Source organism: Dasypus novemcinctus, chromosome 22, assembly GCF_030445035.2.
Source record: "Dasypus novemcinctus isolate mDasNov1 chromosome 22, mDasNov1.1.hap2, whole genome shotgun sequence".
Lineage (NCBI taxonomy): Eukaryota > Metazoa > Chordata > Mammalia > Cingulata > Dasypodidae > Dasypus > Dasypus novemcinctus.
In genome coordinates, this window is record NC_080694.1 from 57822320 (window position 1) to 57844110 (window position 21791).

At 41.3% G+C, this 21791-nt stretch overlaps 1 protein-coding gene across 4 annotated transcripts in view; it reads left to right on the forward strand.

Annotated features, from left to right (window-relative positions):
- Positions 1–21791, forward strand: part of CARMIL1 (capping protein regulator and myosin 1 linker 1) — a 312625-nt gene that overhangs the window by 191682 nt on the left and 99152 nt on the right. For all 4 annotated transcript variants that reach the window (XM_058285333.2, XM_058285334.1, XM_058285335.2 and 1 more), the window contains exons 13-20: positions 3966–4069; positions 6421–6498; positions 6627–6703; positions 9740–9844; positions 14570–14639; positions 20406–20487; positions 21221–21320; positions 21420–21474. In XM_058285333.2, coding sequence (XP_058141316.1) covers positions 3966–4069; positions 6421–6498; positions 6627–6703; positions 9740–9844; positions 14570–14639; positions 20406–20487; positions 21221–21320; positions 21420–21474 — 671 coding nt within the window. The remainder of the gene's footprint in view (positions 1–3965; positions 4070–6420; positions 6499–6626; positions 6704–9739; positions 9845–14569; positions 14640–20405; positions 20488–21220; positions 21321–21419; positions 21475–21791) is intronic.

Here is a 21791-nt window from a genome sequence, read left to right on the forward strand (position 1 = left end):
TGTTATGCCTTAGCAAATTCATTTTATAAAAACCTTTTTTTGGATGGTTATCAATGAACTAAACATTTGTGGTAAAGATTTAGAAGATGTAGAGAAGTATAAAGAAGAAAGCAAAAATCACTTGTAATGCCAACTCCAAACCATTATATGACTTTCTCTGTTGACAGTCTGGTCCCTCCTTCCACATCGTTTCCTTTGAGGGTGTGTTTACTTGTTTATATATAGTATGTCTGTATGTACAGGTGCATGTGCATGTGCACATGGGGTTTTACTATGATTACTATTTCATAGACTACCCCCCCACATAGTGTTGTGTCCGTTGTTGTCAATAAATTCATAATCTCTTTTAATGATATTACAGGGTAATTTACTTAAATAAGCTATTGTATACTTACGTGGTTTTTAATTCTCAGTAATGCAAACAATACTAACATGAATTCTGTAGCCAAACATTGGTCATTTCCTTAAATATTTCTATAAGTTCCTTTAAGAAGAATTGCTAGATCAGAGTCAATGTACATTTGTTAAAGCTAATTTGACATTTGCTGCCAAGTTGTCCTCCACATATTTTGTACAAATTTCTTCTTATTCTCACTATCACTAGCAATTACACTCTTTTTTTCATTGTTTCTCAGTTACACAAGCGAAGATGTTCTGATGTTTTAACTTTTTTTTCCTACCACTTATTGATGAAAACCTTTTTATCCTCTGTTCATTAGTCCTTTGTATTTCTTTTGGGGAAAGTGCCGATTTGTGTCCTTCATAATCTCACTATTTATGGTGTTAATTTTTTTTCTTAATTCATACAATTTCCTTACATAGTAAAAGTCCTGATCGTTTTATCATTTATCTTGAAATTCCTGATCATTTATAACTCTGTTTTAACACAATGAGATAGAGTTTTTAAAACTTGAGTTATATTTATTTATTTAAATTTATTTTTTTGTTCCTACAAAACACAGAGGGATATGGTAATCATTAATATCCTTCCCAGGGCAAATTTTGGTTCTGAAATACCTCGAAGCCACTTCTCACTGATGGCCCTGCCCCCCAAGTGTAGAGGGACTGGGCGGTCCCCCTAACAAAAGCTGGGTTGACTTCCTTGTGAATGAGAATGGACCTGCATTCTCTGCATCTAGGGTCACCACATTTATCTCTTTCCTACAATAAAATATGTGAATGCTAAAAAATAATGTGGTTTGGGGAATTAATGTTGTTTTATGACATGTGACCAGAAGAATTTCAAGTTATCATTTCTAAGATGTACATGGTGAAGTTTTTTGTTTATTTTTAAACTGACTTCGTACAGGCTTTCTTCTTGCAGATGTTCACACAGAATCTGAAAGGTTTTCAAAAATAACTCAGATTGAATTGCAGTTGTAAGCTTTTGCTGAACTTGATCAGCATATCTGGGTTCTATGAAAATATTGGTATGCGTGGCTCTGTAATTTGTCAGACTTTAAAAAAAATTCTCTTCAGGACATCTCCACTGTCTCCAAATACCTTTTCTCTTCCTCAAATGTTAGCTAAATGACAGTTTTCCGGATTTCTAGCAAATATCCTGCTGGTTGCCAGATTATGTCAGGACAGGCCATCTGGAGCCACCATTTTCCCCCAGCTATAATCACTCCAATAATAGATGGAGAGACTGGTCAGACTTGCTCGGCTGCCAGAACTGAGAGAGGCTCGTCAATCTGGGTTGATTTTGGGTTGTAAGAGCCCTGGTTCTCTTCATCCTACGCTTTTGTAATTTCCTGCTCTTAGTGGGTGTATTAATACGGGCCTCACATGCGTGTGGGCTCCGAGGGTGGGAGAGGAAATCCTTCATTCTGTTTTAGTAGCATGAAGCTGAGCTGATAGCATGCTTCTCTCTGAGTGTGTTCAGATGTTGGCCAACTGCCAAGCACCATACTTGTCAAGGAGCATTTTACTGTCAGGATTAATTTAGCTCTCTAATTATGGGATTTATTTATTGAGTTTTGTTATACCTCACTAAGAAAATTATTTTACAAATGATTTTCTTGATGAGAGCCTGGTCTTCCCCATATGTTTTGGACTTGGCTATTACATTAAACAATACCTGAACACGACTGATGACAGGGCAAACTAAAGAAAGGTGGTCATTTCAAGGATCATAGAAAGTTCTTCAAGACATTAACCTTTTCTGTAGGTCATTCCAGGTTCTTCTTTTGCCAACACAATGAATCACATCTTCAACTCCTGCCGTGCGGAGTTCCTACTCCTTTCCAATGCTTCTCTCCCTGGACTGTGATGATTTGTCTCCTACTGGACTGACCATTTTGCGGGAAGATAGTCTTCCCAGGTCTTCAAAGCCTGATGCACAGTAGGCTTTCAATAAAGATTTGTGGCAGTGAGTGACTATTCCTAGTGTAACACTCATTTATTATCCTGGGATTGATTTTGTTTCTTTCTTGATGGTCTTTGAGCTTTTTTTGAAGGTAAAGCAGGGGTCCTATTTCCATATGCCTCCCACCCTCAGCATTTTATAAGTACTTTTAAAATCCTAAATACATGGTGAGTGGATAGTCAAGAAGTTCCTCCTTATTGTTAACCGGAATATTTTTCACTCTACACATCTTTCAGTACCCAACAGCCCACTCCACCCCAACGAGTGGCTCAGTTGCCTCAACCATCCCGGCACTGGGCTGCTGCTTTGTAATGCTCCAAAGCGGAGGATGTGACTGTTTCCCTCATTGGTGCAACACGCCAGAAGTTCTCAACTCGAGCATGGGCTGCTCCTGTGGGAGGTTCTTGAGGGGACAGGGAGGAGGGGCGTGCCCACGTGGCCCTCTGCTCTTCACTTGGAGTGTCCCCTTTGGTGCCTCTGTTGTGACCGGATCAAGCCGTCCCCTCTGCCCTGTGAGGGCTCTGCCCAGTGTGGACAAAGACCTTCCCTTCTGGTTTTCTTTTGTGTGGTCGGAACAGGCTGGGATTCTCAAAATGAATTTTACTGAAACACAAGAAAAGAACGTTTCAAGTACACCCAATTTAGAAATAGCCATATATCTAAAATATGAGTCAGAGTGGTGGTCTTTTATTAGAAACATGAAACGCTTTGTTATGTGCCTTATTCCTGTTATCCTAAGAAGAAAAATCAGTGATACTGAGAATGTGTGATCCTGCAAATCGCAGCGAGTTGATCAGAGCCTTCTATTTTATAACGACACATCTCATCTAGTCTCTATTACCTGATAAAAAGAATTTGCCTGGTGAAAATCCATGCATTACAAGGCCGTGACCCAGCAGGCCTGATTAAATTACCGTTGCCCATGTGTGACAGAGCATCGCTCTCTACTTATAGAACATGCTTGTCTTCCTCATGTAGTCATTGTATTTTCTTTAATTTTGTCAGTTGACCTCAGTCAACCAGCTTGAGCCATTTATGTTTTGTATGTAAATAGTGCAGAGTATTAATGATAATTGCTTCCTACATGGGGTACAGATTATCTCCTCACTCTTTGTAAAAGCTGTTTCAATCCAAATTTTGCCTTGAGTGCAGTGCATCCAGTAGAGCAGTAAATTCATATATTAACTCCACAGTACTTTAAAGGGTCTAAAGTATCTGAATTTTTACATACATTCTTTAAGTACTGTACGCTAAGTCAAGACTCACCAAGACTTGCGTCGTTCCAAGACTTCAGAGGAAACATCCTTTGTTGCCAAAATAGAATCTTTTCCCTCTGTGGATAATACTCCAGAAAAGGTGGAACGAAATGAAAATGCAGATTTCATTCCTCTCTGTCCTCGGCGAGATGGTTGTGTTTGACTGACCTGTTCTTGAGGGTGTGTCAGGAGACACCATTCTAGGACCGCCTTTTGGGGACAGCGCTTAGAGTTCACCTCAGCCTGCAGTTTGATGGGACCCCTGGGCTGTTTGTAGATGCTCGCAGACCTCATCCTGCTCCTGGGGTGACCACTGACCCTGGCTCTTCTCGCTGTTGCAGGGGTGAACTGCCTTTCTCAGTCCCTCAGTGCCAACCCGCTGACCTCCACCACCCTTAACCACCTCGACCTCTCAGGGAACGTCCTCCGCGGAGATGACCTCTCGGTAGGTTTTCCTTTCCTCAAGTTCTTCTTCCAGGAAGCCGTATTGAATACACCTGGGATAATTGCTAAGCAGGACTTTCTTGTTTATTTCCCTCCTTGGCCCTTGATGATGGCCCTTTAAAATCACTTAGTTTCAAGTTTATTAAGGGTGAAAGAAAAATTCCAGAAACTTCCGTAATGCAATATCGCCATTGTAGGTTTTTCTTAATTTAATGATGCTGAAGGTCAGCTTCTTTATGGAAATACTTTTTCTGAAGGGAGTTTTTCCTTTATTTTAAAACGTTGCACCTGGTAAAATTACCTGATCAGTAAGACGGATAATGCAAACTGAAATATTTCATCACGTAGTGCTGTTGGGAAGACTGGTGAGTTTCTGTAGTTTGTAATTGAAAGGGGATGTTGGGACAAACCCTGGTCCTGGTATATTCCGTGAAAATGACGGGTGGACTGGAGTGTACATGTGCACGCGTTACCCTGGGCCCATTCTTGAGAGTGTGAAGGCAAAACTCCCCTCAGTTAAACAAGAGTTGCGAGGCGGATCTCACCAGTACAGCGCATCAGGTGTGATGGCCTTGCCGTAGGTCGTGGGTGGTCACTTCTGCACCAGGAGAGGATTTGGGAGGCGTGCTTCTGTAGCAGCAGGACAAGTAGGGTGTCCTTGAAGTACTGAGTTTTCATCTCACTGCTTTACAGGAGGTGAAAAAGCGCTCCTTTCTCTCCTGTTTGCTCTCCCTGTAAGGCAGGGAGTCCTTTTACTTCTCTTTCTTTTTCCCTCCCTTACACTTGAAGTCATTTGGATAATACTTTTCCCTAGCTGCATTGTAACTTTCTCTGCATACTTTCCAGATTCTAATTGTCACTGTCACTCATGATTCATAGATCTGCTCCCTCTCACGAATAAACAAGGGTTCTGTGAGATCCCTAAAACACTCCAGTGACAAGCTGGAGGAAAGAGGGAAAGAAGAGATTGAAGATGAATAGAACTCAGCTAAAACAGGGGCATCGATTGACACGAAGACACTAGAATAGCCAGGGTCCCTGGCTGGGCTGTGATGAGGTCTAGGTGGGGCCGTGGCCTTCCAGCCGAGGTCCCGGGCCCTGCCCTGCCTGGCCGGGTACCTTCAGGGGAAGCAGCCTCACCGGCCTGCCTCTTTGGAGAAGTGTTGGCCAATTAGGGTCTTGTACAACTTCAGGGTGATTGGAGCTCCCCCAGCTGGTGGCCTGGAGTAAAACCACACCAACGCTCTTTCTCTGAGGCCACCAGTGCCAGGGAAAGAGGGAGGCATATTCCCCATGAGAGCCAGATGCTTTTTCTAAATCGGGACTCCTCATGATACAATCCGTTCTGCACGTCTGGTTATTCTAAGTTATTGCAGGTTCATCTTTTGCTCCTCTGAGTTCCTTGGAATATTTCAATATCAAGCTGCTATACTCTGTGTTTGCCAAGACCTGGGGGCACTCTCAGTACAAGCTTGTTTGTTTTTGTAAGTTTCTGGTGGATTCCAGAGGAGCAGAGGAGAATGTAACTATTTGCTTGGTGGCAGGTAGTGTGGGCTCGGTTTGCTGCTTGTAGGTTCTGGCAGTCAGAGAGCAATAGAGCTATTAGTTCTATTCTCAGTATCCCCTTGCACAGGGATAAGGGGAGAGTTCAGGCTTTGTGTGCCCCCTGAAACCTGAGATCGTCTCTATAGCTGAGATCTTACAGAGGTTAAAGGAAAAAAAGTAATCATAGTGCTTTGGGGCTTGTCTCGTTAGATTTTGGAAGTTAATAAGGATAGAAAAACTGTTGTGAATCCTATAGTTCGAATTCGTGGTTACTTGAGCACTTTCAAAAGTGATTCGTGTTTTGATAGGATGACTGCAATTCAGGTTGGTATTTCAGTCTCAGGAGTTAAAATTAATTAGCACTGTTCCAAAATTGTAAATAAAAGCCAAGCTAATCAGGAAAAGTGACTAAAGTGTAACAAAAAAGAGGTTTGATAGCCAGTATAAATGTTCTGCTCCCTCTCACGGATAAACAAGGGTGCTGTGAGATCCCTAAAACTCCCCAGTGACAAGCTGGAGGAAAGAGAGGGAAAGAAGAGACTGAAGGTGAATAAAACTCAGCTAAAATAGGGACATCGATTGACACGAAGACAATAGAATAGCCATTTAAAATAAAATATTTATTTTAAATATTCTTTGGATTTTTACTCTCAGGGAAGGTACTGGAATGATAAAAATGCCATTAATTCTCTTGAAAAGAATAGAGCATGATCCTGGGGGATTTGGACAACTTCCTTTTAAATGTTAACATGTGTGTGTGTATATTTCTAGATCCTAACTAACTTATTTTTGTATTTTTATTTTAAGTACATGTACAGTTTTTTGGCCCAGCCAAATGCCATTGCTCATCTGGATTTATCCAATACAGAGTGTTCTCTGGACATGGTAATTTTTTTCTTATATTGCTTTGGGGGCTCAGAGCAGCTATTTAGATGGGAAACAAGGGACTGTAATAAAACATTCTCCTGGACCTAGAAATATTTGAAAATAAGAGCGCCTTCTTTCTGTCTCAGGTCTGTGGAGCACTTCTCCGTGGATGCCTTCAACACTTAGCTGTGCTCAGCCTCAACCGAACGGTCTTTTCCCACCGGTATGGCTGTGTTGCTGCTAGCTTTGTCGTCTGGGAGTGTCTTTCTCTCAGAGAAAGTATTTGGCTATTGAAAACATACTGGTAAATGCTGAGCATGGTGCATCAGAGAAGAGGCTGGCCTTCAAGCATCCTCTTTGACTACTGGGCCTCCAATATCCAAGCATTTGTTCTGTTTTCCTGGTGGGATAATATTATTACCAATAACGCCAACCTGTCTAAGCTGTATTATTCCCAGATGTTGACAACTCCTCTTTGTGAATGTAGTGAAAACCTTTTTAGAACTTCTGTAGGTATTTCTCAGTGAAGGACTTGGCAGTGATTCTAAAATGACCTCTGGGAGGCCAGGAGAATACGCCTCCTGAAGTCCAGCCTTTTAATTTATAGATGCAGCGGCAAGAACTTCAACTCTGCGCTCCTGAAATTAGGGTTGTTTGCAAAATAAGGCGGCAGATTTGAAAAGCAAGGCTTCACAAACAGTAGTAATTTAAAATGGTGGGAGAATACAGAAAAATTATGGAATGTCCATGGGCTGCTCAAGTACAGAATTCTGGTGTCATCTGATGTATCAGTGTTCTCTTACATTTAGCATTCATAATTGTGACTGCAAGTCATTATCAAATTTTTATTATATGCTGTTCAGTAACATGGAGAGTTCCCTAATATTAGAAATACTCCACTTTTATTGATTAACTTTTTTAAAGCTTTATATGTTCTATTTGGAAAATTCAGTTATGTGACATGCTTTATTCCACAATTGTGCCTTGCAAATGAAGTATTCTAAATTTTAAAGTACAATTGGTACATTACTTCAGCAGTGGTGTAAATCATTGCCAAAGCAAAACTGCGCCACTAATACTTCCTCCATAGAATGAGACCAGAGAGTGGAAGGTGTAGGAAGGATAATGGTTAGAAGACTCTTTACCAACGTGCTTTCTCTGGGGGAGCATTTGAGAGTATTTACTGAGACCAACTCACATATTTTAAGGTGGCGTATGAAGCTGTGATTTGGTGGGGCTGTATTTGACTGGGGGGTGGAGCAATAAAATAGTAACATAGACTATCAAAATTTAGGTGCCCTCAGCTCTCTTGAAATCCCGATACTGTGAATCAGTGATGACTGCGCTCCAGCAGAGCTGGCAAGCTTATAGAGCAGAAGTGTGGTAACAGATTGCCTTGTTTTCCAAATAAAAGGTTATGATTAAACCATTTAATACCCACTACCTTCCCTAGATATAATCATAGAAAGTCCTTAATAATTACGTTGAAATTAGTGCATTTACACTGAGTTGTGGATTGTTAGCCAGACTATTCATTCTTTTGTTCAGAGATAATTTCATAAGTGTATCAGTCAGGAGAGGTTAGGCTATCTGACAGTAACAAATGGTCCCTCACCCCAAGGCCCCAGCTTTCAGCAGTAGTGGTTTTGTGACGGTCTGTGGTGGGCTGGCCGTGGCTCTGCCCACTTTCTCTTCTCTCTGGGATGCAGAGTGGCCTCCAGATGGAACACTGATCGCCTCACAGCAGAACAGAGAGAGACCACGGAGGTACACAGAGTGGCTTACAGAGCTTCTGCTTGCATCTTAGGACCAAGGGAATTTGCACGGCCAAGCCTGCCTTCAGTGGGGCGAGGAAGCCTGATCCTCTATTAGAAAGGAGCAGGTGCAGCTCAGTGGTTGAGCGCCTGCTTCTCATGTATGAGGTCCTGGGTTCAGTCTCTGGTACCTCCTAAAAGGGGTGTGTGAATATTAGAGAACATTGATAGAATCAACACCAATACAAAGTAGGAGAAGGAGAACTATATTCAGATAGTCTAACAACATTTGCTCTTCAAAAATGAACAGGAGTAAACAAGGTTGTCTTGTTCCACTACCTAGAACCAGAGTTGGCTGAACCATCAAACGTCATATATTCTATCAGAAATCTCTTTCCTCTTAAATTTATTTTTCATCTCCTCAAATAGAGATTCTGGTTTCTTAGATCATTCCTCCCAAATCATCTGGGATTGTTTTGTTTTTAAATCTTTTTCAAATATTGACAGGTGGTCCTGGATCTTTGTACTTTATTTTATTTTTATGGATCTCTGTATTTTAAATATTATTGAATATTTTATGGTTGGGCAGACCACTTGGATGTTGTCTGTCCTGGGTTTCTATAAATAAGAGCTTACTATGTACCAAGCTAAGCACTTTGCGTATGCGAGACGTATTCAACCCTTCCCCATCACTTGTATCAGATAGAACAGAAAATGTGCTCAAATCCCAACTTTGGCTCTTGAACCTTGATTTTCTTAAACCCTGTAGTATGGTGTTAACTCTATCTTATTGTTGAGTTGTATTATTTGACCCACTTACTTCCCACTGTAAGAGCAAGGGAATGTGTTTGGAGGGTATGGCTATCTCCTATTGGAGTTTTGTCTTCTTTCTAAACTTTGACCAGGAATGCTTAAATTTACAGTATGGATGGATGTAAGAGCTGAACGAGCAATTTGTCCTGCAAAACTCATGCTGTTCAGACTTTTCTGTGCTGTTACTCAGCGTGACACCAGATTACAGTCTTGTATCTTTGACTTGCTGCATCTAGAAATAGTGCCAAATGCCAGTAGTGAACTTAATATTTGGTGCCACCCCTGGGAAAGCTTTTATATAGGGGAGAAGTACACATAGTCTTTGATGTATATTTCTTTAAAAATCTAAACATCGAGTTTCCTGAAGGTCTACGGATAAAAGACAATGGGTTGTTTGGCAACAAAGAATAGGAATAAATTACTTTAAGGATTGAACATGATGCCTTGACTCCTTATATCATTTATTTAATTGTATTGGATTAAGTTATATTTCATGTTAAAATGTTTGAGACATTTTATTTGTATCTTTTACCTCCAAATTTGCACTGAAACTATTCTTGATTCATGGATCATTTCACAGTGTCTGAGTAAACAATGGATAATTTTGTGTTTGAAGATACTTGCCACTTTGGAAGTGGGGTGCTGGGATGGAAGTGTACCTGCTAGCATGACTCTTGCGTTTTGTTTTGCAGGAAAGGAAAAGAAGTACCCCCGTCTTTCAAACAGTTTTTTAGTAGTTCTCTGGCTCTGACGCATATCAGCCTTTCCGGCACAAAACTGTCTCCTGAGCCCTTAAAGTGAGTGGTTAATTCATTTTCTCCAGAGCTTTTCAAGTTCAATTTGTTATTATAAAAGTGCTTGAACAAAGGGAGAAAGACATAGAATACAAAGGAAGAGAAGACCAATGAGAATGCCTTTTTACTCTGGGCACAAGAGTGAATTAAATTCTTTTTGATCACTGAGTGAGTACATTGTATGCTATTTATATCATTGCATCATATATATAGGAGGTGTGTGACCTTAGCAGCAGTCACTCATCTTGTATAGAGGTTCTCACAAGCAATCGTTGACTTTATATTAACCTCAATTCAATCCTTTTTAGGCCTGTTCTCATGTGTATATTTTATGTCAATGTTTATTCTCAATATCTCCACTTACAATATTAGTCAAACTCTGTATACATTGTAAGCAACAGAGTCAGTTATTTACATGGTTTGGTTTCTGAATTATCCATTTCCACGTGGGTGTTTACCCTGCTTATCTGTTTACTGTAACTTGACAACTGACTTGTTTTACTGGTTAATATCCTTAGTATAATTGTAGTGATGTTTAAATTTTTAGCTGTTTCTTGATATCTCTTCATTGCCAGAAATACTCAAAAGTTGAGTGTGCAAGGGCTAAAGAATCCAATTCTCTTTGAGTCTACAGGAGATATTTCCAGTAGCTATGAATAGGTTCATTTTCAGATGCGCATAAAGGGAGATATGCACAGGTTGCTCCTATCCAGCAGCTAACATGTAAATCAGCATCAATTTTCCCTCATAATTTGTATGGAATGTTAAAATCAACATCTGCTATTCACTTTCCTAGAAAATTAATCTTCATCTGATTCGTGACTTGCCTAATCTTTTTAAAGGTGTGAACTTCTTGATTACAGTATCCCACATATTAGAATATAAGTAAAACAATGATGCCTTTAAGAAAAGTAGTATTTAAAAAAAGTCTATTTTAGCTTGTTTTTTAAACATTAAATGACTGCATTGGGGGTCCCTAAATATAACAGGCATAAAGAGTAAAGCCTCATGATTAGGCTATTTATATGAGTATTAATAAAGCTATTATAATCAATATTCTAAATGGGCTCCATTATATTTTAATCATACTCATTCACTTCTTCATTTGTGCAAGGAATATTAAGGAATATTTATTGAGTTTCGACAATGTACATTTGCCATGAGTGCACTGAGAAAATACAAAAGCAGACAGAGCTCTTGCCTGTATCAGTGGGAGATTAACATATGCAAAGTAGCTTTAGCAGTAGTTACACTGCATTCTAACTCTTTGAATATTATTGACCCCTGCATAATATAGAATATCTCTTTATTGATTATCATAATTTATTTTATAGACTATTCCACACTATACAACAAAAGATTCTTATAGATTATAGATATATACTTGCAGATAAATATTTCAAAGATATTTCATAGTTGTTAAATCTTGTGACCTATTGTTATTTATGTAAATGTTTAAGAATGTCAGATCAGTAGTCTACCAACTGTATGTTTTACTCAGGAAAATGGGAATGTGAAGAAAAAGGCTGCATGGCTAAAGAATCTATAAACAAAATTCCGTATGTTGAGTTTTGTGTTTGTGGTTATAGAACCTGAATATGATATAATCCAAAAAGACAGCAGAAAATGGAGGTCCTCGCTTTGGGGACAGGCAGGAGCTTAGCACCTCCCTGTGCTCTTGCTGTCCCAGGAGCTCTTATATGGGCTGTCCCTGTTATGTTGACAGTAGATGCAGGGAGTTGTGATGGTTAACCGCCATTTTATAGTTGAGGAATTGAAGGCTCAGAAAAGTTATGTGATTTGCCTGCAGTGGCTGTGCAGACTTTGAGGTGTAAATTAGCAGCAGGACGTGATTGGGAAGCGTAGTTGGGATTGCCACCTGTGCAGAGGGCAGGGCGGGAGCTTGGGCCCAGCATGCAGCTCCTCTGGGAGGATTTCTCGGTGAAGGCCCCAGCTGACCCTGTGGGAGCTTTGGAGCGAGGATGAGCCTTCAGGGTTCTGAGTTGAGCCAAGGAGGCTGGGCCTTGGTACCCCTTGGGACTCCCTCCCTGGCTGCCGCCAGCCCTGGAAGGAGCTGGGGCCTTGGGCGAGGCAGGTCAGAGGACCGTGGCCGAGGGAGGCTCTGGGACTTTGTCCTCCGCTGTCAGCAGCTGTCACCTAGTTCTGTGCCTCACCCCACGCTGTGTTCCACTATGCTGGGAAGCGTGTGTTCCACTATGCTGGGAAGCGTGGTGGAAGGGCTTGGGGCGACCTCCGTAAGAGAACAAACAAGCTTGTAAGGGAGTAGCGCTGTAAGTTTTGGACATAGCACTTTTCAGAAGTTCCCACTTAATTTGGGTTTCTTTGGAAGGGATGCAAAGACAGTAACTGGTTATTTCATAATGATGCTTTTCCTTTGGGGCTGCTTCAGGCCACACATTAAAAGAATAGGGTGACCCTGCTCCTTGGTAAACTCTCCTGAGTGCTGCGGTTTACGGGACTCTCGAGGCCGGTGCTTCTCTCCAGGGCCGCTTGGGGTGCAGTGGGCATTGCCTCGTCTTGTTCTCTCACGTCCTCTCTCCCCCTCCCTGTCTGCTGACCCTCCATTCCTCTCCCTGCCTCAGAATACCCCTTCTTCCATACCCTGTCTCCCTGGCTGTTTTTAAAAAGCGTATTAAATGTATTACTCCAGAGTTATGAGTAGTGCCACATACCCAGACCTGGGGAAGTTAAATCATTTTTTGTCCTTAGCCAATTTGCAACAATGAGGATGAAGGTAGTTCTTCCTCACTAGGTTAAAATAACATACCACTGCAGAGTCCAACCCAGCCCCCCCCCCCAGTGTCCTCCATGCTCTGCTGTTGTTCTATTCAGTTTTATTATATTAAGGACAGTTTCTGTGGGTTATTTCTTTTCACTGGTTCCACGAGGAGTTGCTTCTTTACCATATGACCTTCTGTAGTTAGGTATCTTAGAGCATACCAGTTGTTTCCTTGGTCTTAATCCACATGTAAGGACAAGTAGGGGGAAGCAGATGTGGCTCAACTGATAGAGCGTCTGCCTACCATATAGGAGGTCCAGGGTTCAAACCCAGGGCCTCCTTGACCCGTGGGGAGCTGGCCCACGCGCAGTGCTGATGCGCGCAAGGAGTGCCGTGCCACGCAGGGGTGCCCCCACGCTCAAGCAGTGCTCCCTGCAAGGAGAGCTGCCCTGCGCAAAAAAAATGCAGCCTGCCCAGGAGTGGTGCCGCACACAAGGAGAGCGGATGCAGCAAGATGATGCAACAAAAAGAGACACAGATTCCTGGTGCCGCTGACAAGAATGCAAGCAGGCACAGAAGAACACACAGCGAATGGACACAGAGCAGACAGTGGGGGTGAGGGGGAAGGGGAAGGGGAGAGAAAAAATAAAAAATCTTAAAAAAAAAAAAAAGTAATTGACCAAAATCATGTTCTTAGATGAGCTGTATCCAACTTTTTCATAGGGCAGTGCTTAAAATAGGAATTAGTTAACTGGATTTAAGAAACAAAACAAAAAGCACTCAACTTCCAATGTCTTTCTTAGGAAACGTGCATGGAAGTATTAAGTATTCCAGGAGCATGATGTGTAGAACTGACTCTCAAAAGTGTAGAAAATAGGTGGATCAGTGGATGGATGGATAGAGATGGATAGATAGAAGGATAGGGCAAATGTGGCTGAATGTTGAAAGTTGTGCCTGGGTAAGGAGTAGATGGGGTTTTCTGTGTTTTGCATTATTTTTGCAGCTCTTCTGTAAATTTGAAATGACTTCATAATAACAAGTTTAAGAACATGTAAAAGCATTTACCTCCCCCTCTCCTTGCTCTAGAGGCTTATTTTCAAACAAGTGGAAGCAGCCAGGCTGCAGGTGCTCTCTCAGGGCGGGGCCAGGGGATCACTGGAAGGATGAGCTCTGGTGGACCTTGATGAAACATTCCTGACCTTCCCACCTCTCCCTTCCCCTGGTCTTGTCCATTCAACCTAATCGAACGCATGTGTGTGCGTGTGTGAAAGTTTTGTTTCAAACTGGCTCGATGGCACTGGAATTTCTAGGACTGACTTGTAAGAATGGAATGAATCCACTCTTTTAGAGAGGCCTGAGGTCTGTTGATGTGTCAGACTCCTCAGTGCACTGAGGAGGAAATTCCTCTGCAAAGAGGTCACACCGCTTGTCCTGTGACCAGCTGGAGAACCAGGGCTGGACTCGCACTCAGGACTGGTACCCGTCTCCAGCGCCTGCATTCCCATGCCCTTCCCACCCGCCGTGCGCTCTTTAGTAGACTCACCTCCGGATAATTTCACATCCAGGAATCATGTGGAGCTGACTGCCTCACGAACCCGTTCCTTAGGGAAAACCAGCTTTTGCACTAATAACAATTGCCTAATAATATTCTGAACATTGTGAAAGCTGTTCTCAAGCAGATGCAGGTGGGGATTTGTCTGTGGTGAACACAGTTTAATTTCCGTGTGCAATTAGGTGTGCTGTTGGCTTATTTGCATAGCAAGAGCAATCCTGGTGGGTTTTGCATTCAGGAAGGCTCCCTACCTCCTCAGACAGGAGAATGCAGCCATGTCGTTTCTTCACTGCTGTTGGGGGACCGAAGTGCGCTTGGCATTCTAAAGAGGAGGTGTGTGGGCTGCATCTGTGATGTGGAAGAGGCGGCCTTCGGTGGGGTCACCCACTCTGCTCACGTGGTCTTTGGCCCCTAACGGTGTCTTTCCTCTCCCCAGAGCGCTGTTACTGGGCCTGGCTTGTAATCACAACCTGAAGGGGGTCTCTCTCGATCTCAGCAGCTGTGAGGTAAGAACGCCCTGAGCCCGCCCCCCGGAAGAAGTCATAGCGCGCAAGTGGCTTCGTCCTTTTTTTTCCTGGGAAAAGTGTGGCACTCTGATTGCACAGGGTATAAATGAAGCAGAAAAACACATATGATTGGCTTTTCGGTTATAGTTTGTGAGTTTTATCTGCAAACGGCCACAGAACATCATTCAGAAAGCATTCAAGTGTGTGCTCAGTGACGGTGTATTTTCCATGCCCGGTGCCTGTTGCCTAAGTATTTTATGATGAAGCCTTAAAATATAAAATCCTACGCGAGCTTTAGCCTCCTACCCAGCGTTCCTTGTAGGGACAGCTATGTCTGACCTAACTGGGATTCGGAGAGTGTGGGAAAAAATGGGACGCCTTGGCAGTAATTTTTATTTTTTTTCAATCTTGATTTGAAACGGAAACTTGCCATCAAAAACTCCCATATAGGAGACTTGAGGCCCAAAGTTCCTACGTTTCAGAGGCTCTCTGAACCCTTACCTGAACTGGAGATTGGCATGAAAACACCCCAGGAGCAAACCCCGGGTCCGCTCCAGCCTGACCTGACCCCACGTGCCACACGGGGTCCTCTCTTCTCGAGGTGGAGTGGGAACTCCTTTGCCCTGTTCCTGGAAGTAGGAATTAACGTGTCACGATTAGAAACTTAGAATACCTTTGAGCAGATTAATTTTGTTTTTACCGTATGCTGCTTCCTTTCCTATTCCCCACGTTTTCTGGGGAGTTTGCCTCGACGCTCTGAGGGCATTTCTGAATTTGTACTCATCACTTCGATGAAAGAAGAGATTTACACTTCATGCTGTTAAAAATAAAGCGTACTGTGAAGGTATTTATAAATTTTGGAGCTGCTTTCCGAAAACATAAGCATCGTTGTTATTTGGAAACTTAAACCCAAAATTGGAACCTGTGAGGAATAAGCTAATAAGCGCTGGAATGACACCTTGCATTTACAGATAGCTTCTATATTTGCAGATAAAACTGTCTTCTTTAAGGTGCTGCACGTCAGTTGTGATATCACTTTATTTTCTTTCCTTTAGTCTTTTAGTCCAGGAAAGGAAGTAAGTTTTTTGTAAGAAGGTGACTAAAATAGAGTCACAGGAGGCAAAAGAGTATCGGAGCTAAGGCTGACGCTTTGGGATGAAAAAGTTCGCCTTTGAGGCTGGCTCAGCCCCTTGGCTTGTCAAATGACTTCACATCCTTCGGCCTTTGGTACCACACACTTCTGCCCAGTGCACTCTATTAACCAATTCCCGAGACACGGCGGTTTCGGTTGAGTTTATTTGCTTGCACATGGCAGCAGAGGTCAGTGGCCTAAGGGCCCCCAAATCTGCCTCTAGGAGCTGCAGTCATCCTGATAGCTTGCTGCTCTCCAGGCTTAGCAGTTTATGCTAAGGAGTAATTGGGGTGGGACCGGCCCACGTTCCTTCATTTGTAAATATTAACGGGCTGGACAGGATGGGGGTTATTACGTCACAAGAGAGCCATCCTCAGGGACCCAGGCACCTGGGGGCACAGCAGGAGCCTGGTACAAGGCTCTTCTTAGGGCTCTCACGCAGGGAGGGCGCAGTGGTGACAGGTTCAATAGAAGTGTTCATATACAAGGGCAAGATCAGTCTGGAACAGTCCTCACGATGGCAGGGTTTTAGTTGGAAATGACCGTATAAACGGGTGAGGTCTGTCTAGCCAGTTCATTAATCTCAGATCTTAACCTTTGGCGTGTTTATAATATACTGGAAATGAAAAGGCATCTACGTAATGGTTCCGTAATCAGAATTATTGGTTAATTCTTAACCTTCTGTTACACCTTAGTTTCTCACCTGTTGAATGGGAATGATAATAGTTTTCGGGGATGGCCTTTGGCCTGGAGCCCAGCACATCTGAGTGGTTTTCTGGGGAGTCAGCGGTTCCTCTAGGACCAGCCTTATTTGGAATCTCAGAATTTACAGCATAGGTCAATAGCACTGTTTTTATTTAGAAGATTTTAGAAGAGTTTGTCCTAAAGCCCCCTTTTTTTTCTTTCTGGAATTGTCTTTGAAGCTATTGTAAATCAATCATGAAAAACTAGTCTCATCAATCTGTGGTCAAAACTGGTTTTGACATAAAACAGTGTTACCCCTGGGGTGGTGAGGTTTGCCTCTGAATCACTGGCGTTGCTGTAACTCATCCGGAGGAGAGGGCGTTCGCACCACGTGTCGAAGGCAACGTGAGTGTGTTCCGAAGGCCCGAGGTTAATGCCTAAGGGAGGGTGTCTACACTCCTGTCTTTGGTGTGGCAGTAGTGACGGTGGCATCGCGTTCTGTGTCACCCGCGCACCCACACACTCGCAGGGAGGCAGTTACTTCTGTGTGTCCAGGGGTATTTTTTAAAAAATGTATTTACAGTCACACCTCAAGGGAAGAGGAGGGCAGTGCTGGAACTGAATTTTTGAGACTTAGTCTCCTTCCAAGTGAGAGAGAAAAATCTCTGATATTTTAGAGAAAAGGCAAAAGCAAATTAGAGCTGAGGGCCAGGTGTGGGTCTGGGTGAGGGAGTTAGTGGCTTTTAAGAGGAAACTTCCCTACATACAATTCTTTGCAAGGTTCTTTGGTGACAAGTAGAGGGAGAAAAACACAAATACTAAAGTTTGAAAAGAGCAGGACATGGCAGCAAGTGATCAGATCCTCTTAAGACAATTCTGTTCAATTTAACAGCCAGCCAGCCAGCCTTGAGATGGGAGGTGGGTGTGCTGTGGGTTTAGCAGCAGCCACTTTCCTCTCCGTCTCGGTGTGGAATGCAAAGCGGAATGCGTTCCACACGCGTGGTTTTCAGTGCGAGCATTTCCCAGGATGAAAATTACATTTTAAAACTTAAAATGGGAACCTCTGTAGAAGAAAAGTAGGTGATTTGGGAGTTGATATATTTAAATCTGTAATATTTGTCACGTCTTTTTTAAGTGGAGAGCGATATTACGGTGGGAAAGTGAATTATTAAATGTTTTAGCTTCCTTGTTTCTCTTGTTCCTCATTATGACTATCTGGGCATTAGCTGTAACAATTCACTGAGAACTACAAGCAGCATCTGAAATGTTCCACCTTTCTAGGGGGGACACTGTTTTCTTGAAAGAAATGTGATTTTATTTTTTAATGTTTCAAAAAGAATTCAGTGATTCCATCACGTTTACTCGTCTTTGATTTTGCTTAAAGCTAGTGTGTGGGATCCAAATGAGGGCAATTTAAAAACCAGTTTTACATGCACACACACAGATACAACCTCTAATTATGCAAATTCATTTAAAAGGATTCCATTTACAGTAATGGAAAAACCTTCACTGATTTGGGAAAGCTTTATCTTTTGGGAAATTTCAGGCATCTGATAACTTGTGAAATGAATTGAATGTTCTTGGGAAATGAAAGGTTATTTTCCTATTCATGTTTCTAATTTTTGTTTTGGGAGTTGGGAATATTTTCTCTGTTTCTCCTATGTGTGTATTGATAGTCTTCGGCTTCCCCTCTATTCTTGTTCCACTTACGGCTGATAACATTTTTGTCTTGTTTTCTTTTTTTCTCCTTGGGCTTTCCTTAGCTCGGCCATTGTGTAAGTACTTTCCCCACCTGTATTTCAACTTGATAATTAAAAAAAAAAAGGAATTAGGATGTATTGATATATCCAGTTTTTTTAAACAATTGGAAAAAGTTAATTTTACGTGTATGGTACAAGTATCAGTCAACAGTATTTATTAATAAGCAGAATTGAGCACTTATCTGTCACCTGTGTTTTCCACTTCTATAAATGTAGCTTGAATGAACTTTAAAATCATGAGTAGAGACTTTCTTCTAGAAATTTTGCCTCTCTCCAAGGAAGTCAGTATTAGCAAATAATGATTATGTAAAGCTCTAGTCTGTTCCTCTTCTCAAAAGCCTAATTGTTTCCACGCTGTGAAAATCAAATTATGTTTCTTTCCAGTTCTTACTTAAATTATTTCTTGCTTCAATTTTGACAAAGTCTACCTACATGTTCACTTCAAGTATTTGCAAGCTGTGACCAGGAGCAGTGCTTTTCAATCCATTTGTGGTCAAGAGCCTGTTAGTTTTTAAAATTTCCAAATCTTCATACACCAATACTTTATTCATAAACCACAATAAAAATGAATTACTAGAAAAATATAAAAAGTCACAAATAATACAAGCTTCCAGTTTTGATTTTTAGGTACAACAGTACTACAGTTATTTCTTCTAAGATTTTAAAATGTTTACACTCATTTTCTGTCCTTATTTACTCTCAGACCAGTAACGAACCGTAGGCAGTCTGGCATTCGTTCGGGAATCGCACTTTGACTAGCAGGGTGCTAAGCCAGCCTCAGTTAGCGGTGGTGGGATTTGATGAGCCTGGTGAGCATTTGGATAAGCTGGAGTGCTTCCGAGAAAAGGAGAAAAGGCAGTGACGGGGCCTGGTGCCTGCGCTTGGCAGTGGCTCCTCAGACTGGTCAGAAGCTCTTTAGCTGTGGTCAGTTGTGGTTTCCCTGAACTACGTGATCAGCCTCACTGGGTTGTCTGCTTCTGTGGGGTGCCCCCCGGAGAGCTCACCGCAGGCCCTCAGAGCAATCTGTGGTCACCATGAAAAGTGGGAAAGGCCAAACTTTAAACTTGCCTCCTGAGTAAAGAGCAATCGCAAAGTGTGTGCAACATTCTGCTTACCATGCGAATGGCCAGAACAGCTGGCAGGTTTTGTTCTGGTCCAGGTCACTGTCAGAATTAATCTCAAACAGTGGAGTAAGGATTCCTTAAATTCTTACATCAGAGCATGAACAAGTAGGATATGGCATCTTGTATTACACATTTGGTGTAGAAATTTATAGAAATTTTAGCTTTCCTTAGTGAAAGAAGGTCCTATCACATAGCTTAGCACGTGGTAGGTTTCCAAGAAATGACAATTTCTCTTAGATTAGAAATTTACCAAGTAAAAGGTCACAGCTTGGGAAACGCTGCATCCTGCGAAAAGCCTTATATGTAGTAGGAATTCAGCCAATATATGCTGAAATGGAAACTAAAAGATATTCTGACTAATGTAAAATTTGATTTTGGTTTCATGAGAAAAGATGAAAAGTATTAAGGTTTATAGGTTGCTTTTCTCTTTGTAATAAATTAGGTAATGGGAAGAGAATCATTTGCTCTTGGTTATGCAAGAAGCCAACCACAATAACATGATAGGTTAATCTAACACCTTTTTCTTCTGTGGCTCAATGTATTTGTACAAATCATCTTGTGATCATCCAAGTAGCTACTACCTGCTTTATAGTTAGGGATGGCTCCTTCCTGAAGTGGTTGGATTCGAAGTAAGTCTTAATCATCTCCCTGGTTGTTTTGCTGCTACTTGGGTGTAGAGTTATACCTTAAAGTCTGTATAATCAAATAAATCAGTAACTGTTTTTCACATATTAGAGGACTCCATTAGATTTGCAAAAGTCAGAAATCAAAGTTCTTGTGTTGACATCACTGTTTTCTTAGTAGTGGGCTTGGGTGGTCTCCATCTTTTGTTCCTCCTTTCCCTGACAATGTTAGGATTTAATGTTGGCTCTTGTGTTCTTGGGAAATGCATCAATGACTAGTGATTGGCTCTTTGCCACTGAGGATATCTTTTTTTGGAGTTGATGAGTTTTTACCTCTTCTTGGTGCTGAGTTTATTTTAAAACGATCGTTCCTATTTTTAATTTTTTCCTCATACGTCCAGTAGGTGAAGACTTTACCTTGTGTTTGGTTTGTATCTCTCTAGCTGAGATCGGGAGGTGCACAGGTATTAGAAGGCTGCATCGCCGAGATCCACAACATCACCAGCTTAGATATCTCCGACAATGGTAAGTAAGAGCTCAGAAAAAAAAGAAACAAGTACTATTTGATGTAAGTAAGTAGAGCGGAAAAAATCTGACCCAGTGTAGAGAACCCATTTGATAGAACTGTGATTTCAATTCTTGACTAACAGGACTTCTTAATGTAATAAGAGACTTCATATATGAAATAAATCTGTGCCAAAATCTTAAATTGATCCCATGGCCAAATCTGCTAAAATAAGTCTGTTAAAAAAATATCACCAGGACATTGATAAAGATAAAACTTTGAGTCCAGCCTTTTGCATTCTTGTTGAAAATCACACCCTTGTTTATTCAGAAGCTTATTTCATTAGCTACATTTCTGCTCATAGGAGTAGCGTGTTAGTGTAAGACTCTGTCTTGCATAGATGGTTTTAACTCCAGTTACCTACCACCGAGGTGCCTGTAGGAATTTTCTCCCCTAAAGAGATGAAACTTTCTGCCATTATCCGTTCTCAATTCCTGCTGATTTTGTTTAGACACTGATTGTGTAAGAGATTCAGATAAGCCTTTGCAAAGAATGTGTTTATCACTGGAAATAATAGGAAATGAAGAGAGAGCAATAAATTCTTTGAAAATCAAAGATAAAGATCCTCAGGGTCCCTCAAGTTGGTCTAGCTGCAGGCAGCCTTTGCTTAATTTTTTGCTTTCCATCACTGAATTTGTTTTTATACATGTATTTTGATTCTCCACCTACTCTGATTTTTTTTCTTTTTTTCAGGTTTAGAATCTGACCTATCTACCTTAATTGTGTGGCTCAGTAAAAACAGATCAATACAACACCTGGCATTAGGCAAAAATTTTAATAATATGAAATCCAAGTAAGAGTTTTAAATTGTTTTATATGACTAATGAAAATAAGCAGCCGCCTAAAAGCTTTTGATTTGATTCCACTGTCCACCTCTTTAAAATCCCTTTAGAAATCTGACACCAGTATTGGACAACTTAGTACAGATGATTCAAGATGAAGAATCAGTGAGTATTCATTTAAAACCTTTCAATTAAAATCTTTTGCTTGTTGCCATTCTTACTAATTAGTTCTACTAGATTAATGTTATCCTTTTAAATAATTTGATCTAGGTGCACATATTCTGTTATTGTTATTTTTTTGTGAAAGGGAGTATGTCTTAATGCTTTAAGTAGAGTTTTAGAATGTATTTAAAATTTATTCTTCATTTCATGTACTTGATAGATGAAAAGTAGTATAAAGAGACTCTTAAGTTCATCTTTTAATAAACTTTACTATTTCCTAACTTCAGCTAATACACTAATTGGCAGACATGAATTTTTAC